A 15881-nucleotide genomic window follows, 5' to 3' on the forward strand; every position below is an offset into this window, starting at 1 on the left:
TTTTCTTTCTAGGGAACCCAACTGGGAAAGCCCTCTGCTTGCTTGAAAATGTTATTGAAGAAGAATGAACTTTGCAGTGATCTTCCGGCTTGAACTAAGCTTGAAATAATCTGCAAGACCCCTGATCCTTATGTCTTCATGCCTTGATTGGATGAGCTCTGAAATCCTTGCGCATTCCCAAGGCAATTCTTCCTCTATCAAATCTCACACAAACACCTCTTGCACGTTCCCTGAGAAGCTCACAAACTCGCGCTCAATAATTATGATTAGAATTGTGCCTTTGCTTTTTCTTATAAGCAATTCTAATGGCTAAACCTTGCAAATTATATTTTAGGAATTGATTTTGTGATTGATAAGTTAACTGAGTTGAACTAACTCATGCAACTTGTCTCATCTCAATACTAGAACTTGAGATTCAGTCACTTGTCCTTTTACCAAATTAACTTGCACTAGAAGACAATAAACTCGGCCTTCCACTTTTGCACATTAGTTAACTGCTTCATCACAAATCAAGGAACCCTTCTTCTCTACTATTTTCAACATCCTTTGCCTTGACTTTGTTTGACATTGCATCAAGGTACTATACCTTCTTTGCTTTTCACCTTGTTTGCATTATGTATTTGTTACTACTATATTTAGTTTTCTGAGTTTTGGATAGTTGCTATCATGATCAATGTGCTCGCATTGCTTATCCTAGGTTCAATTTCCTTGAAATCTGCACTTCTAAGTCCCCAGTCCTCATGTTGAAAATATTCCTCATTGGTCTTTCTCATCTCCTTTTACCATTTTTTGGGTAGAAATATCCCCGTACATATGCAACTGGAGGGTTAAGATCCAACGAGATTCCATCAAATTGGTCTCTTTTCAGATACATCTGAACAATTGGCATTGTTCAGGGTTTCTTTGAGTCTCTGTTTCATCAGATTCTAAAAAACTATTATTTTCAATAGTTTGCTTTTTTCTGATAGCTGGAGATCTGGGACCTACATGTCAAAGATGATTACATTTTCTTCATCCTTTTAGAAAAGTGAGTTTGGTGGGACTAATTTCACTTGCATGTGAGATGATCACTTTTACTTGTCTGACTTTCTGGCAAGGACAGGCTAATGCTCCATCTTGTCATGAACAATGTTTCCCTTTTTTTGTTTTTGTGTGTTTTGCAGCTTGCTTTTTCCGAGAAAGCATGCTTTTTGGACATGTCTATAATTAGTAGCTTCTATGTATGGCAGGGACAGGTCAAATGCCATGGTTTTGAGCATGCAGTGGTGGGGTGGTTCAAGGTTTCGGTGTGTGGAGATTGATGAGTCAAGAGCAAGGTTGACTAGGTGGATTGTCTTCTGTCAGTGTGACACGTGGCGACTAGTTGGGGGTTTTCATGAGGTTCCAAGTGGCGGATCAAGTCTGTTTGTTATCTGGTCAAGCATAATAAAATCCAAGTTTTCTTTGTTATTCACACTTGCTGTTTCCTTATTCTTGCAAATAAGGAAGGTGATTTGATTTCTTAGAATCTGAAGTGGCAGCTTTGTGATTTAGTTTGAAGACCCAAAAGCTTTGATTGACTTTGTATGTCTAATTTGCATGCAAAGAAAACCTAAAAGGGGTAGATAAAGCTGCTGTTGTTGAAAGAAAGCAGGAAACCCAAAGCAAAATCACACATGCTAATTTGTTGAGGAAAAGAGGTTGGATTGACTTTCCTAGCATGTCATTTGGTTTTGGTTTGCAGGGAAGAGGCATACTTTTTTTAAACAGGAACAAAGTATAGCACAGTAGATGGTCTATTTGGAGAAGGAGACCCAAATGACAATTTCTAAAACACAAGAAGACCGGATTCATATGCTGGTATTCTCATCAATATTACCAACTCTGAAGGCAAAATTTATCCTTTATCCATGCAGTAAAAAGCCTAAAGGGTGCTACAGCGAGTTAGTCTTGAATCCCAGTCTTGAATCCTGGCTGGATTCCCCATGGCAGAAGTTGGCACAAAAGGTTGTTTTTGAAGCCATATCTTAAAATATCATTTTGTTGGGCCGTTGGTTGTGTTAGTCTCTATTTCAAAGGGAAATCACCATTACCAAATCTACATACAATTGCATAATCCAAGAGGGATCAGCACATTAGGTACAGGAAGAGTGTCAACATGCTAGTCAAAATCAGCGCTGGGAGACATTGATGCGGCATATGCATTACTGCTACAATATCCTGCCAAATCACAAGGTAAAGGGTAGTGGAGCTTGTTTACTGGCCGCTAACTGCCTTCCTGTTCATAATGGATGTTTTCTTTCAATCTTTTAAAAAGGAAAAGTGATTGACTTTGACAACCACAACTGCCATATCTGGGAAGTATTGCACTTTATTTCTCTTACATAACTCTGAAGTTAAAACTTAAAACCAGTGTCATAACCTGAAGTCATGGGCATAAAAGCTACCTTGAGAATAGAGACAATCTGAGGAGCATAGTACTACGAGATCAACTCTGATTGTCTGTTTACAGAACAGCTGTGAGATTTACTCCATTGAAGGTGAAGTGACCTCATTCATATGCAATGATTCAACTGTCTTTTCATATCTACCAAATATCCAGGCTTATGGTATTTCATAGCCCACAGGAATTTGGGGCAGTGCGTAAATTTGCAACAGAACTATAGACATATTGCTGTTTATAAACTGCTCCGGAAAATTAGATTGGTATGCTGTCCAAGCCACAAATCTAAGTAAACAGTGAATGATGGCTTCCAAAGGCCATTATGCAGTAGGTTTTTATATATTCAGCAGATGGTGCGACAACAAGAGTGCACAGGTCATTTCTAACTCAGAGTTTTGGCATGATCATGAAGCAGCAAGAGATTGAGGAAGGAGGTGATACACATAAGATGGATGCAGAAAGGGTGTTTTGGCAGTGGGATTAGGACAACTTGTTTTTACTAAAATATATAACACAAAAATGGAAAATGTTGCTAATGAAGTTTCAAATAAGCCATAAAATGTGAGTTTGTATGGGAAAGTGGTCATTCAAACAGCAGGTCAATGGAAAGCAAATTAATTGAGAAACATTTCTGTTCAAAGCAGAAATTTGACTTTATGTTTAACTAGGTTCAAAACCAGCAATAGGATGAGGAAATTTAGCAGCTTTTGTGTATCGCAGCTTGATGCAGAAGGCAACCATGCAGGCTTCTGTCAGTTTTGCTTGCTTTCTTTCTTCATTTGAACACCAGTTTGACGTCTTGAGTGACATACCATGCAGGGGATTTTCAAATGTGTGCTTTATTTCCATGCCCTTATGCAGTTAAAACTTAAGAGGGCTAGGGTATGAGAGGATGATTTCCTATATATGCAGATGGGCGTGACAGTCATGGGGTTAGACAGTTCATTATTGGAGACAATAGTAGTAGCAGAAAACCCCTTAATTTGTCATCACGAGACTTTGACCACCACCTCCACTGCAGGCAAGGAATTCAATGGCAGCCTGTACCCTATCGCTTACCATGATGCAGACAATTCCTTGGGTAGTAAGTGATTTGATATAGTTTGCTTTATTCTAGCTCTCTAGATATACTGGTTGTGTTGATTTAATTGTTCTTGTGGCGTAATGTGGTTTTTGCGCGTTTGAATTTTCTTCACTTAAAGTGCACTTCCTTTCATGCAATAATTATTTATTTTCATTGTCATAATTATCTCCAGAATTTGGTTTCAACCATTTAAAATTATCATCGAATTTACCCTGGGTCTCGATTGTTCTTAGACAGCCTGGGAGTGAGTTTCTAGTGTGTTGATTGTCTTGGAATATGCACAGAAGCCTTAATTTGATGTTAAGTTTGCACGAAACTCTGCAACTAGTTAGATGAATAACTGAAAACTGAAACTAGTTTAGTTTCACCAAGATACAGAGTCTCTTAACAATTCATATGCAGCGGAATAAAAACACAGAGATAAAGACACACAAATTGACACATTATTCTCAGGAACCCAACAGGGAAAACCTGCTTGCTTGATGTGGCTATTTTATTGATTATCCTTGGAGCAATTGAATCTATTACAAAGCAATCTGTCTCTCTTGAGAAAGCATTTTGCTTCTCACACAAATCTCAGCTAATACAATTGATCTTGGCCTGCCTTGATCTCGGTTTCTGCACACAATTGTTCCTTTGCTGCCTCTTTGACTTGATCTGCAAACCCTGCTGTCTTGCTTCAATTCTGCTCTTCCTTCCTTGTGCAATTGAGCCCCTTATTCCTTGCGCTGATCTCCTATTTCCCAGCGCACTCCAGGCCCTATTTCTTAGCGCACTTCAGCTCCTATTTTTATGACACCAACTCCTCTATCCTGCGCACAACCAGCTCCTAAATTCTAGCGCACTTGTTCCTCCTCTTTCTTGGGAAACAAGTTCTCTGTGCTCTCTGCGAACAAGACTCTTCTCACAAACTTGTGAGCTGCTTTATCTCACAGCCTTGTGCACAAAACAATGAATAATCTTTGTGCTTTCTTCCTTCTATTATAGGCAAACTTCGATCCAAGCAAGGAGTCCCAACTTAATTTAGAACTCAAACTCTGATAGCAAGTTTACTGAGAGTGTTACTCACTCTCCTTCCAATCAGAACTGGAGTTGTTAACTCGTGCTCTCTCCAATTAACACTGGATATCTAACTTGCTCTTCCTTCAATCAAGACTGAAGACTAAATCGTTGTAACTGAACTGTTAACTGCCACCTCGTTTTGTAGTAAAACTGATGAAGACTTCACTTAATTGAAGCTCCAACTCTACACATGCTAACTTGATAATTATTCCAGTAAACTGGAAATAACTCATTCTCACTGAAGACTAACTCATGAGGACAACTCAAGGTTTTCACTGGCTAAGGCACAAGCCAGAAGACCTTGCTCGCTACTTTTTCAACACTCCCTCTTAGTGAGGAAGGTACTTCTAGAAGAACCTCTTCCACTTGGATTTGTCTTCAACACCACCACATTATCTACTATTGTAGTCGCTCCCTCTGAACTAGAAGACAAATGTTTTTTGTTGCGGAATCTAATTTCAAGACTCGTTGCTTCCAACAATACTCCTATTCTGCGAGTCTTTCACCTCAGTCATAAGTGCCATGTACCTCGTGTAACTTTGTGGTTGCTTACTCTAGCCGAAGGTGGTACTGGGAGGTTCAAGTGTCTTTTGATTCTCCCCAAACAACTCGTCCGCCCGCTTGGCTTGAACTCTCCCTATACTAGGAGTCACTCACTGAGTGGCTGCCTCCACTCGCCATGGGTTTTGCTCCTCCTCATCCTACTGGTCGACCCAACTGCCAAATACTTGAGGCTCAAACTGAGATACTGGCTGAAGCTTCATTTTGAGTATCTTTTCTTTGGTACCCTAACTTGCTCTTGCTCTAAGGACTTACTCAGAGATCTGCTCTCTCAACAATCACTTATCTACTCTGTGCACTTCTTGCTGTGCTGCTCAAGGGTTGTGCCTGTCTCTTCCTGGAACTTGAAGAGATTCTTCATCCACACACCTATTTGCTGCTTACATCCATAAGCTAAGTGCTAGTGGTAAGCCTTACCTTTGCTGAAGATGAAATCATAACCCTTGGCCTCAAGGGTAGCTACTGAAGGAAGATTCTGCTTTAGGTCTGGAACAGACAGGACATATCTGAGATGGAGAGGATTACTTGACTCCCTATTAAAATTGACAATACCAACTCCTCAAGTTGCGTACATGCCGTCATCTCCTAGCTCAATCTAAAGCTGCATGTTCCCCTTTAGGCGGCTGAAATACTTCTTGTTCCTTGTCATGTGGAAGGATGATCCTGAATCAATATACCATACACTGTTGTTTGTTGAGCTTGCCATGTAAGCTATCAATGAAAAATCTTTCTCAAACTAGGCAGAAAACACATCTACCTTCGGTGATGCAGCTACATGATCCTAACTGCACTCCTTTTGATTAGGACATTTAGTGGCACAATGTCCGAGCTCATGGCAATGAAAGCACTTGATCTTGCTTAGATTTTCCCTTTTGATTGGTGTCGACCTCTCCTAGGCCCTTCATGCCCTTGGCTCTGCTACCTTTGCCAACTAGGGCAAAGTTCTCCTCATCCTCTGCTGGAGCTTCTATACCAACTCATGTTCCTCTCTAGATTTCTTCTTGAACACAATCACTCCATAACCTTTACCAATTGGGAATATTCTCTCCTAGGCCCTTCTTGCCCTTGGCTCTGCTACCTTTGCCAATCAGGGCAAGGTTATCCTCGTCCTTTGTTGGAGCTTTTGTACTACCTCATGTTCCTCTCCGGATTTCTTCTTGAACACAATCACTCCATAACCTTTACCAACTAGGAATAGTCTCTCTACCACTTACTGCATTCTAGAAACTATACCAAGACTTATGGAGTCTCAGAAGTGCAAGACTCACAAGGTCTTTTTTAGTTACTATCTTTACCACACCACCTAGCACATCGCGAACCTGAGTGAACTTTGAAAGAAATGGGATGATGGGATTTCCTTTGCTCATCCATATACTTCTTAGGTTCTCTTTGAGAGCAAGCTTCCTAGCATCACTAGAACCCTAATACAAATTGAAGATGGCTTTAAACTTCTCATATGTGTCTTCTTCTCATGGAGATGAGGGATAATATGGTTTCTGATCCCCTCAAGAATGATCCTCCCTGCCTTGGTTTCATTCTTGTTATGCTGGGCCAACTGTTGGGGATCTATAGGTGGCACTATTTGCTGCTTCATAAACTCTAGCACCCCACTATCTTCCAACCCCACTAATATTTGTTCCATGCCTAGAAATTTGAGGCTCCCTTTAAGCTGTGATCGTTCCTTAGTCCTTGGAACACCATACTACTATCCAAAGAATTGTTATGCTCTTCAAACTCTAGCGCAAGCCTTTCGCTTGTTTTGCGTTGTCCACTAACTGGTCAATCTGGTGTTGGTCTTTATACTGATCTCTGCTTTGATTCCATTTTAAATTTGCACGAAAAACTGCAACTACTTAGATGAATAACTGAACTATGAAACTAGTTTATTTTCACCAAGATGCATAGTCGCTTAACAATTCATATGTAGCGAAATAAAAACATAGAGATAAAGGCACATGCACAAGTTGACACATTTTTCTTAGGAACCCAACAGGGAAAGCCTGCTTGCTTGATGTCGCTATTTTATTGATTGTCCTTGGAGCAATTGAATCTGTTACAAAGCAATATGTCTCTTTTGAGAAAGTGTTTTGCGTCTCACACAAATATCAGCTAATACAATTGATCTTGGCTTGCTTTGATCACTACTTGATCTTGGTTCCTGCACACAATTCTTCCTTTGCTGCCTCCTTGACTTTCTCTGCAAACCCTGTTGTCTTGCTTCAATTCTTCTCCTCCTTCGTTGTGCAATTGAGCTCCTTATTCCTTGCATTGATCTCCTATTTCCTAGCGCACTCCAGGGCCTATTTCTTAGTGCACTTCAACTCCAATTTTTAGGACACAACTCCTCTATCTTGCGCACAACCAACCCCTAAATTCTAGCGCACTTGTTCCTCCTGTTTCTTGGGAAGCAAGTTCTTTGTGCTCTCCACAAATAAGACTCTTCTCACAAACTCGTTAGTTGCTTTATCTCACAACCTTGTGCACAAAACACTGAATAATATTTGTGCTTTTGTCCTTTTATAGGCAAACTTTGATCCATGCAAGGAGCCCAACTTGATTTAGAACTCAAGCTCTAATAATGAGTTTACTGAGAGTGTTACTCACTCTTCTTCCAATCATCATTAGAGTTGTTAACTCATGCTCTCTTCAATCAACACTGGATATCTAACTCACTCTTCCTTTAATCAAGACTGAAGACTAACTCACTGTAATTGAATTGCTAAGTTCTAATTGCCACTTTGTTCTATAGTCAAACTGATGAAGACTCCACTTAACGGAAGCTCTAACTCTACATGCGTTAACTCCAGTGTTGTTAAATCGCGATTTTTTCCTCTGCCCGATTAAATCGCGATTTTTATACCAAAAAATCGCGGACTTTTTTTTACAGCGATTTTTTCTGAAAAAATCGCGCGTTTTTGAAAAAATCGCGATTTTTACAGAAAAAATCGCAGAGGCACGGGGCAGCGGGCTTTTAATAGGCGAAAATCGATTTTTTTATGTCATTTTGCTGTTTGCGCGCGGAGGAGGAGGAGAAGAGGTGAGCGAGAGGAGCTGGAGGGTTTCCGTCGAATTTGGGAGCGAATCCAAGTGTTTTTAGGAGAAATCCAAGACAAGATCACCAATTTGTCCATAAAAAAGGTATGTAGATTAATTTTTTTTTGTTTTGCTTCTATAAAAACTTTGTTTTTCATTGTTTTTAAAGATTTTTTTGTAATTTTTCATTGATTTGGGATGGGTAATTTGTTATGACTATGAGAACCAATTTTTTATTTTTATTTTCTCATTTTTTTTAAACATTGTTTATTTTTTTTGAATTTTCATTGTTTTTTGGCATTTGGTTGGGTAACTTGGGTTTAGAAATTGGGATTTTGGAAATAATTAACTTGTAATTTTGTAAATGCTAAATTGTAATTTGTATTATGTAATCCTAAATTCCTATTTCCTAATCCTTATTTTTCCATAGGTTTGCAAATTCAAAATTCAAAAACAAACATGCCAAGGAAATTGGATCCTTTCTGGGAATATGGTGACCCTAAAACTCCGAATGATAGACAAAACTTGTATTGCAAGTTGTGTGGAAAGGAAATATTCGGGGGGGTGTACAGGTTGAAGTTCCACCTTGCACAAATCCCTGGACATGATGTGGGGCCCTGTCTAAATACAACTGCTGAAATTATCCAAAAAGCCATGAGAGCATTGGGAGAATTAGAGCACACTAGAGAGGCCAAAGAAGAACTCAAAAGGCAACTAAAAAGGTTAGCTGAAGGAAGTGGGCCAAGTGGCACTGGTTCTACTGCAGCGTCAGTCAATCCGGTAGCTGCATCATCATATTTTGTTCCTCGAACCACACCTGGTTCACAACTAACTATTGGTTCAATGCTAAAAAGAACTGAAAAAGAACAAGCTGACAAGTTGATGACAAAATTTCTCCTCTGGAGTGATATTCCTTTTAGCATTATAAGGAATAATCCATTTTTCCAACCTACTGTTGATGCTATTGCCAGTGTTGGCCCGGGGTACAAAATCCCTTCTCTTCATGATTTCAGAGGCCAGCTTCTTCAAGATGAAAAGCGTGACTGCACCCAAAGATTGGAGGATTTTAGGGCATCATGGGCACAAACAGGATGCACTGTTATGTCAGATGGTTGGACTGACCAAAAGGGGAGAACCCTTATAAACTTCTTGGTTAGTTGTCCCAAGGGGACTATGTTTATCAAATCTATTGATGCAACTCATCAAATCAAAGATGCAAGAACTTTATGTGATTTGCTGGATGTGTTTATTTTGGAGGTGGGTGCAGAAAATGTTGTCCAAGTCATAACGGACAATGCTGCAAATTATGTTGCTGCTGGTAGATTGCTTATGGACAGGCATCCTACTTTATTTTGGACACCTTGTGCTGCCCATTGTATTGATTTGATGTTAGAGGACATAGGGAAAATTCCCTTTGTCAAAGAGGTTGTTGACTCATCAAAAAGCATCACAAAATTTATTTACAACCACACATCTGTGCTTAGCTTGATGAGAAAATGCACCAACAACAAAGAGTTGGTGCGCCCCGCCATTACACGGTTTGCGACGAGTTTCATATCTCTTCAATCCCTCTTGAATTCTATGTGGGATTTGAAGAGAATGTTTCTTTCAGAGAAGTGGCGTGCTTCGCCAATGAGCCGCAAACCAGAAGGAAAAGCCGTGTGCAGACTAGTTTCATACCAGGAAGACTTCTGGGCGGGAGTGCAGGAGGTGTGCGCTGTTACTGAACCTTTGGTAAAGGTTCTTCGGTTGGTTGATGGTGAGAAGCCCGCAATGGGCTATTTGTATGAAGCCATGGACAGGGCCAAAGAAGCCATTCGGTCCTACTATGATGATAAGGGAGATGATGGGTTTCAGAGACAACTCCTTCTATGGGCAGTCATTGATGAGCGATGGAACAACACACTCCATCGTCCCATTCATGCTGCTGGGCTTTTCCTGAACCCTGCATTTTCTTATGCATGTGGGTTTAATTTTGATGTTGAGGTCGTGGAAGGATTATTAACCTGTGTCCAGAAGATGGTGAGAACTCCAGAAGAACGTATGGAGGTCTCTAGACAAATTGAGCAATATAAGTTGTCAGGTGGCACATTTGGCCTTGAGATGGCTGTCATTGATAGGACGATTAAAATGCCAGGTATTTTTTAGTTTGTACTTTGTAACTTTGTTTCAAATTTCGTTGTCTCTTCAAATTCCATTTTTTTCTTATGTTTATTTAAAATTTTATTTGTAATTTTGTTGTAGACGCATGGTGGAAGATGTATGGTGTCAGAGTACCCCTTTTGCAAAAGCTTGCCGTACGCATCCTCAGCCAAACATGCAGCTCCTCGGGATGTGAGCGCAATTGGAGTGTATTTGAAAAAATACACAACAAGAAGCGCAATAGGTTAACACTTAAACATTTAAAATATTGCAAATTTCCAAATAATTTTTTGAATTCATTAAAGTTTTAAACAATATTTTTTTTATAATATTAATTATTAATTATTATTTCATGAACTTTGTACAGGTTGGAGTCCCATAGACTTAATGACATGGTCTATGTCTACTACAATCTTCGATTGTGGGTGAGACAACTAGAGAAGACACCTGATACGGAAGCCATCTCATTGGATGGGATTGACACCACTGAGAGGCCTCTCATGGATGCCACTGAGGATTGGTTAGTGCAGGATGAGGGGGAGGAGGAGGGGGAGGAGGAGGAGGAGGAGGAGCAGGAGCAGGAGCAGGAGCAAGAGGAGGAGCAGGTGGAGGAGGAGGAGCAGGAGGAGGAGGTGACACCGCCTACTCGGGCTACCACTACCACCAGTAGAGGACGTGGTCTCCGTCCACCTCAGCCTCCTGTAGCTGCTACTACTAGTTCTTCAGCCTCTAGAGCACGTCAGACTCCACTGCCATTTCCACCAGCACAGGCACCAGCTTCTACATCTAGAGGGAAAGAGAAAGTTGTGCCATTTTCTCGCAAGAGGGGCAGAGGAAATCAATAGGATTAGACTTTCATTTTATTGTATATGACATTATGACATGATGAGATACATTATCATATTTTTTGTTGATATTTTGAGGCTGAGTTGGGACTCAGGACTTACTATTCAGGACATGATTCAATGTTATGTGTGATTTTAGCGCTAGAAATGATATTAAACATCTTATATATTAGTTTTTTTTATCATATTTATGTGTCAATGTATTTATTTTATGTTGTAGATGGTTTAGATATTAAAAAAATTGAAAAAAAATGAAAAAAAAATGAATATTTTTGTGCCAAACGCTTTTTTCCCGCTTTTAACGTTTTTTTCCGCTTTTTTCCCGGCGCCGATTAAATCCCGCTCACGCTTTGTGCAACATTGAACTCGATTATTATTCTAGTAAAATGGAAATAACTTATCCTAATTGAAGTCTAACTCACAAGGACAACTCGAGACCTTCACTTGTTAAGGCACAACCCAAAAGACCTTGCCAAAAGGTTTGGTTTGCTCACAATTTTTAAACAAGTTTGCTTGTGTAGGTTTGGGTGATAACACTTTTGTGTCAAACATAACTTTCTCCCCCTTTTTGTTGTGAAACTTACATCCATCTTCTTTAGTGTTCTGGTCATATATGTTATAGAAGTGACAAAATTATAAAATTATTTTCTAGGCACTCAAATTTTGTATGTTTATTCATTTTTATAGTTTACACGCTAGATTTGCTCTCTATTTTCTCTTCTTGTCATCTCCCATATTAACTTGGCAACATCTTTTAGTTCATCATTTGCAAAGGATGTGTCTTGAGTTTTCATTGGTGATTTGCTATAGATTTTGCTTGTAAGTTCACTTCCCAATTCACTACTTCTTTGTATGATGTTGTGGCAACTACCGTCATTCTATTTCTATTTGAGATAGCAAACCCTTAATGACCATCTTTTCAATAACTGTTTTCAGGTGATAACTTGAACTCCCCAAATTCATTTCTAAGAGATTACAAATCATATAAATAGTTTGTAGGGAACACTATACTAATCATGAACAATATCCATGATTGTCAATGAATACCTTCAACTAATACGCTTATTTCATCTTTCTTATTGGCAATTCATAATGTTTGACATATGTTATAATTCCTTGGTGGGCCGTGGAAACTTTATCTTTCATGAGTGCCACCTTGCTTATTGTGTGGAGTGCTTTTTCTCGTTTACTTGATAACCCTTTACCTTTACTTGGGTGTCCTCTGGCTTGAACCCTTGGGGAAGTTAATTCCAGGTGGGTATGAGAACATGTATATTTGTTTTCCTCCTCTCCAGTAACAAATCTTCCACCATAGAGTTAAGGCATGCTAATCCCATGGTGGTGCCCCTAATTAAATTTTGATATGATACCAAGGGGTGCATATATGGAGTTAAATGTATATGGTATGACCCCAAGGGGGGCATATATGGGGTTAAATTTTAATGTAATGGGGTAAATGTATATGTAATAGTGGTTTATAATAAAGGGGCCACATGTGCGGTGTAGTCTGTGAATAGGTATATATGGAGATCACACATACATTATAGGGGAACTTGTGATTTGGATATATGAATGTATTTGGGTATTTGAAAGAGGTTCTCCTATTCCTTATGGAGTTATTGGATAACTCATTTCACTTGTTCAACTTGGAGTTGTGCTCAATGCTCATATTTGGTGTACGTGGAGTGTATTCTGGTTTATTATGATATTTTAATGTTTTGGAGTTTATAGGAGTTTGAATTAAAGAATAGGGATGAAGATATTACCATAAATTGACGCTGGTACTATCAAAAAACTTGAAGAGGAAATTTGTAAGAAGGTTGAGGAATTCCTAAATGTTCATGGGTTAAAATTAACAATGGAATCTAGAATTGAAGAAGGACAAAAGGGTTTGATAGATGGGTCACATTGCAACTTCAAAAGGAAAATATGAGAAGATTCAAGCAAGTTACTAGAAGATGCTTGACAAAGTTAAACTCCATTTAGAGGATGTACATGTCAAATATGATGATATTATCTCCAAGACTAGAGTAATCAAAGTCCAAGCAAAGAGGATAGATGATTTCAGTGTCTATGAAAATATGGATCAAATGGGTGTGCAAAATGAAGGAAAACCATTACAGATGAAACCATATCAATGCCTTCATTACAAATAAACTTTTCAAGAAAAACAAGAAGATTGACATGGACATTATCAAGGAAGAAGATGGAATAATTAACAATATTCATGGAATTGGGCATCACGAAACCATTATGCAACAAGATATTATTAGAGACCAACAATGCCTAGAATCAAAGGAAACAAAATTATGCAACAATTAACTATCAAGGTTCAAGACCAAAAATAATTGAGTTTGGTTGGATTGATCATCATTGGTGGCAACATGAAAGCATGAATATAAAGAGATCCTATTATTTTGTTTCGTGACAAGTAATATGCTTGATTGCAAAACTCAAGACAAATCTTTTTGAAAGAGGGTATTGTGATATGACCCCGAAAGGGGCATACCTGCAGCTAAATATATATGATATTAGCCTAAGGAGGGCATATATGGGGCTAAATTTATATGTATGTTATAGTGATTAGCGAAATAAAGGGGCCACATTTGCAATGTGCAAATAGGTGTTGAAATTTAGGTAGCTTGGAAGGTATTTTCGAGTGGAGAAAACTCACAAAAAGGAGTTTGTTGGGCTAAGTGCCTAAGTTTGGGGTTTTGGACCCAAAGCAGTGGGCTTAAAACCCAAGATTATGATTTTATATTCTAATTTGTTGTTGAGTGGTGAAATGGGGGTTTCTTGAAGGACAAAGAATACCCCCAAGTCACTCACACAAGAGCGATATATAAGAGGCCAAAGAAGAGGCCTAAACACACATTGAGGAGGACTTCATGTGTGGAGGAAGAGAGCCCTAAAGGAGGCTGAGTTTTGTCTAAGGAGGTTGTAGATCCTAGAGAGAGATAGCTGCAACAAGGACGAGTTTGTCAAAGGAGGCTGAGGCTGATTAAACTCTATTCTAGTTGGATCTAGAGGGAACAAAGCCATAGTCAAGGGCTAGTACAATAGATCTAAGGAAGGTCGTGTAGGGTTGGGCCATATCTGCTTATCTATGGAATAGGTTCGAGGAGCATAAAAAAGCTGGGGTTTGGTCAAGGGCAAGGAATGCTGGTCAAGTCTAAATAAGTCAGGGAGGAGGCTGTCAAGGTGAAGACAAAGTAGGGGTAAGTGCTTGTAAGTTGGTCGAGGGTCTGATCAGTGAGACCAAAGTTTAGATCTAACATGCTGAGATGTTTTAGGGCCATCCATAGGCTCTGTTTTGTGCAGAGGAAGGGCTGTAGTCCTATATGAGGAATGAGGGCCTCAAACATCATGCCCATACAGGTTGAGAGGCATCTAAAGAAGGCCACAGTGTGATCAAGCAAGGCCGAAGGCTTCAAGAAGAGAGGTAGGCTGATAGAGGGTCATCTGAAGAAGACCGAGTGCTCGAAAGCCTATGGGAAGGCTGTCGAGTTGGAAAAAGGGTGTTGTAGATGAAGACAAGGTGCTATAGCAGGTTGAGCTAACAAAGAGGGTTGTAAGGAGGCTTGCTGAGTTGTGTAGGGCTGGAACAATAGGACAGAGCGTTGGAGGAGTTTTCTATGGACAATAAGTAGTCTGTGGGCTGAAGAGATAAGCCCAAGACTTAAGAAACTGATTGAGGGTTTGCCATGTGGCCAAAGGTGGATTAAGAGCCAAAAGGAGTTGGTTGGGTAGTATTTGGAGGTAAAGGACAACTAGGAATAATGGACCAAGAGAACTAAAAGGGTCGGTTGTCAAGGACTACAAACAAGTAATTTGTGTGTTTTGTCTTTGTTTTTCATGGGAAGATGAGGACCTGATGGTCTAGGCCTCAACCCTAGCTGTAAATGTCAAGGGAATGATTGCGTATTTTAGTTTTGTGTCAGGGTTTGTAAAGGGCCATGATCCTTGTTACGAGTGCCCTAAGGTTTTCTTGTTAATGGACAAATAAGAAATGAGATTTGGGCCATATTTCTTGTGTACTGTCATTGATTTCATTGTTGATATATTCTGCTATGCAAAGTGCTTCTAGTTGAGCATATCTAGTGTGTTTATGTGCTTGGTTAAGGCATACACCAAACCTAAGGTGCATGGGAATTTCAACAATAGGTCTATATAGAGATCATACAGTCATTATTAAGGAACATGTGATTTGGATGTATGAATGTATTGGGGTGTTTGGAGGAGATTCTCTTATTTTAAGGAGCTATTTTGTAACTCATGTCTCATCTATTTTGGAGTTGCGCTCCATGCTCACATTTGGTGTGCATAGTAGTGTACTTGAGTTATTACAATATTTTAATGTTTTGGTAGGTAACAAATTCTTCAAACTTGAACATTGGTCACACTAAAGTGTTTTAACAACTGGTTTGCATTCTAAATTTGGACAAGTGGATAGTGCTCTCATCATGATGAAACTAACAAAGGAAGAAGTGCCCTCAATTTGGGCTCACTTGTCACTCATAAAATCTCGAAAAAGGTGTTGAAAACAAGTTAAATGTGAATTTGCTTGTTCACCAAGCAAAGTCACAAAAGTTCTAGAAAGGTGTGTTTGACATAGTGTAAGCAACATCCACACATCACTCATCTATCATTCAAATGATTTCAAAGCATAGCTTAACGAGGATGGTACCTTATCACCCTTATTTTCCAAGGGGACACTTAATAATGTGGGTGA

The 15881-nt window shown here is 39.4% G+C and overlaps 1 protein-coding gene across 3 annotated transcripts in view; it reads left to right on the forward strand.

Moving 5' to 3' along the window:
* Positions 1–15881, forward strand: part of LOC149217792 (uncharacterized) — a 130885-nt gene that overhangs the window by 24706 nt on the left and 90298 nt on the right. Inside the window, exon 1 of one of the 3 annotated variants that reach the window (XM_089393081.1) lies at positions 1285–3506. The exons of the other annotated variants lie outside the window; for them this stretch is intronic. Coding sequence (XP_089249207.1) covers positions 3329–3506 — 178 coding nt within the window. The 5' untranslated portion in view covers positions 1285–3328. Of the gene's footprint in view, positions 1–1284; positions 3507–15881 lie in introns of those variants that run through there. 3 annotated transcript variants of the gene reach the window in all.

The sequence above is a fragment of the Pinus tabuliformis genome, chromosome 1_1 (genome assembly GCF_031772625.1).
Source record: "Pinus tabuliformis cultivar Carrire ecotype Pingquan chromosome 1_1, CPIR1, whole genome shotgun sequence".
NCBI lineage: Eukaryota > Viridiplantae > Streptophyta > Pinopsida > Pinales > Pinaceae > Pinus > Pinus tabuliformis.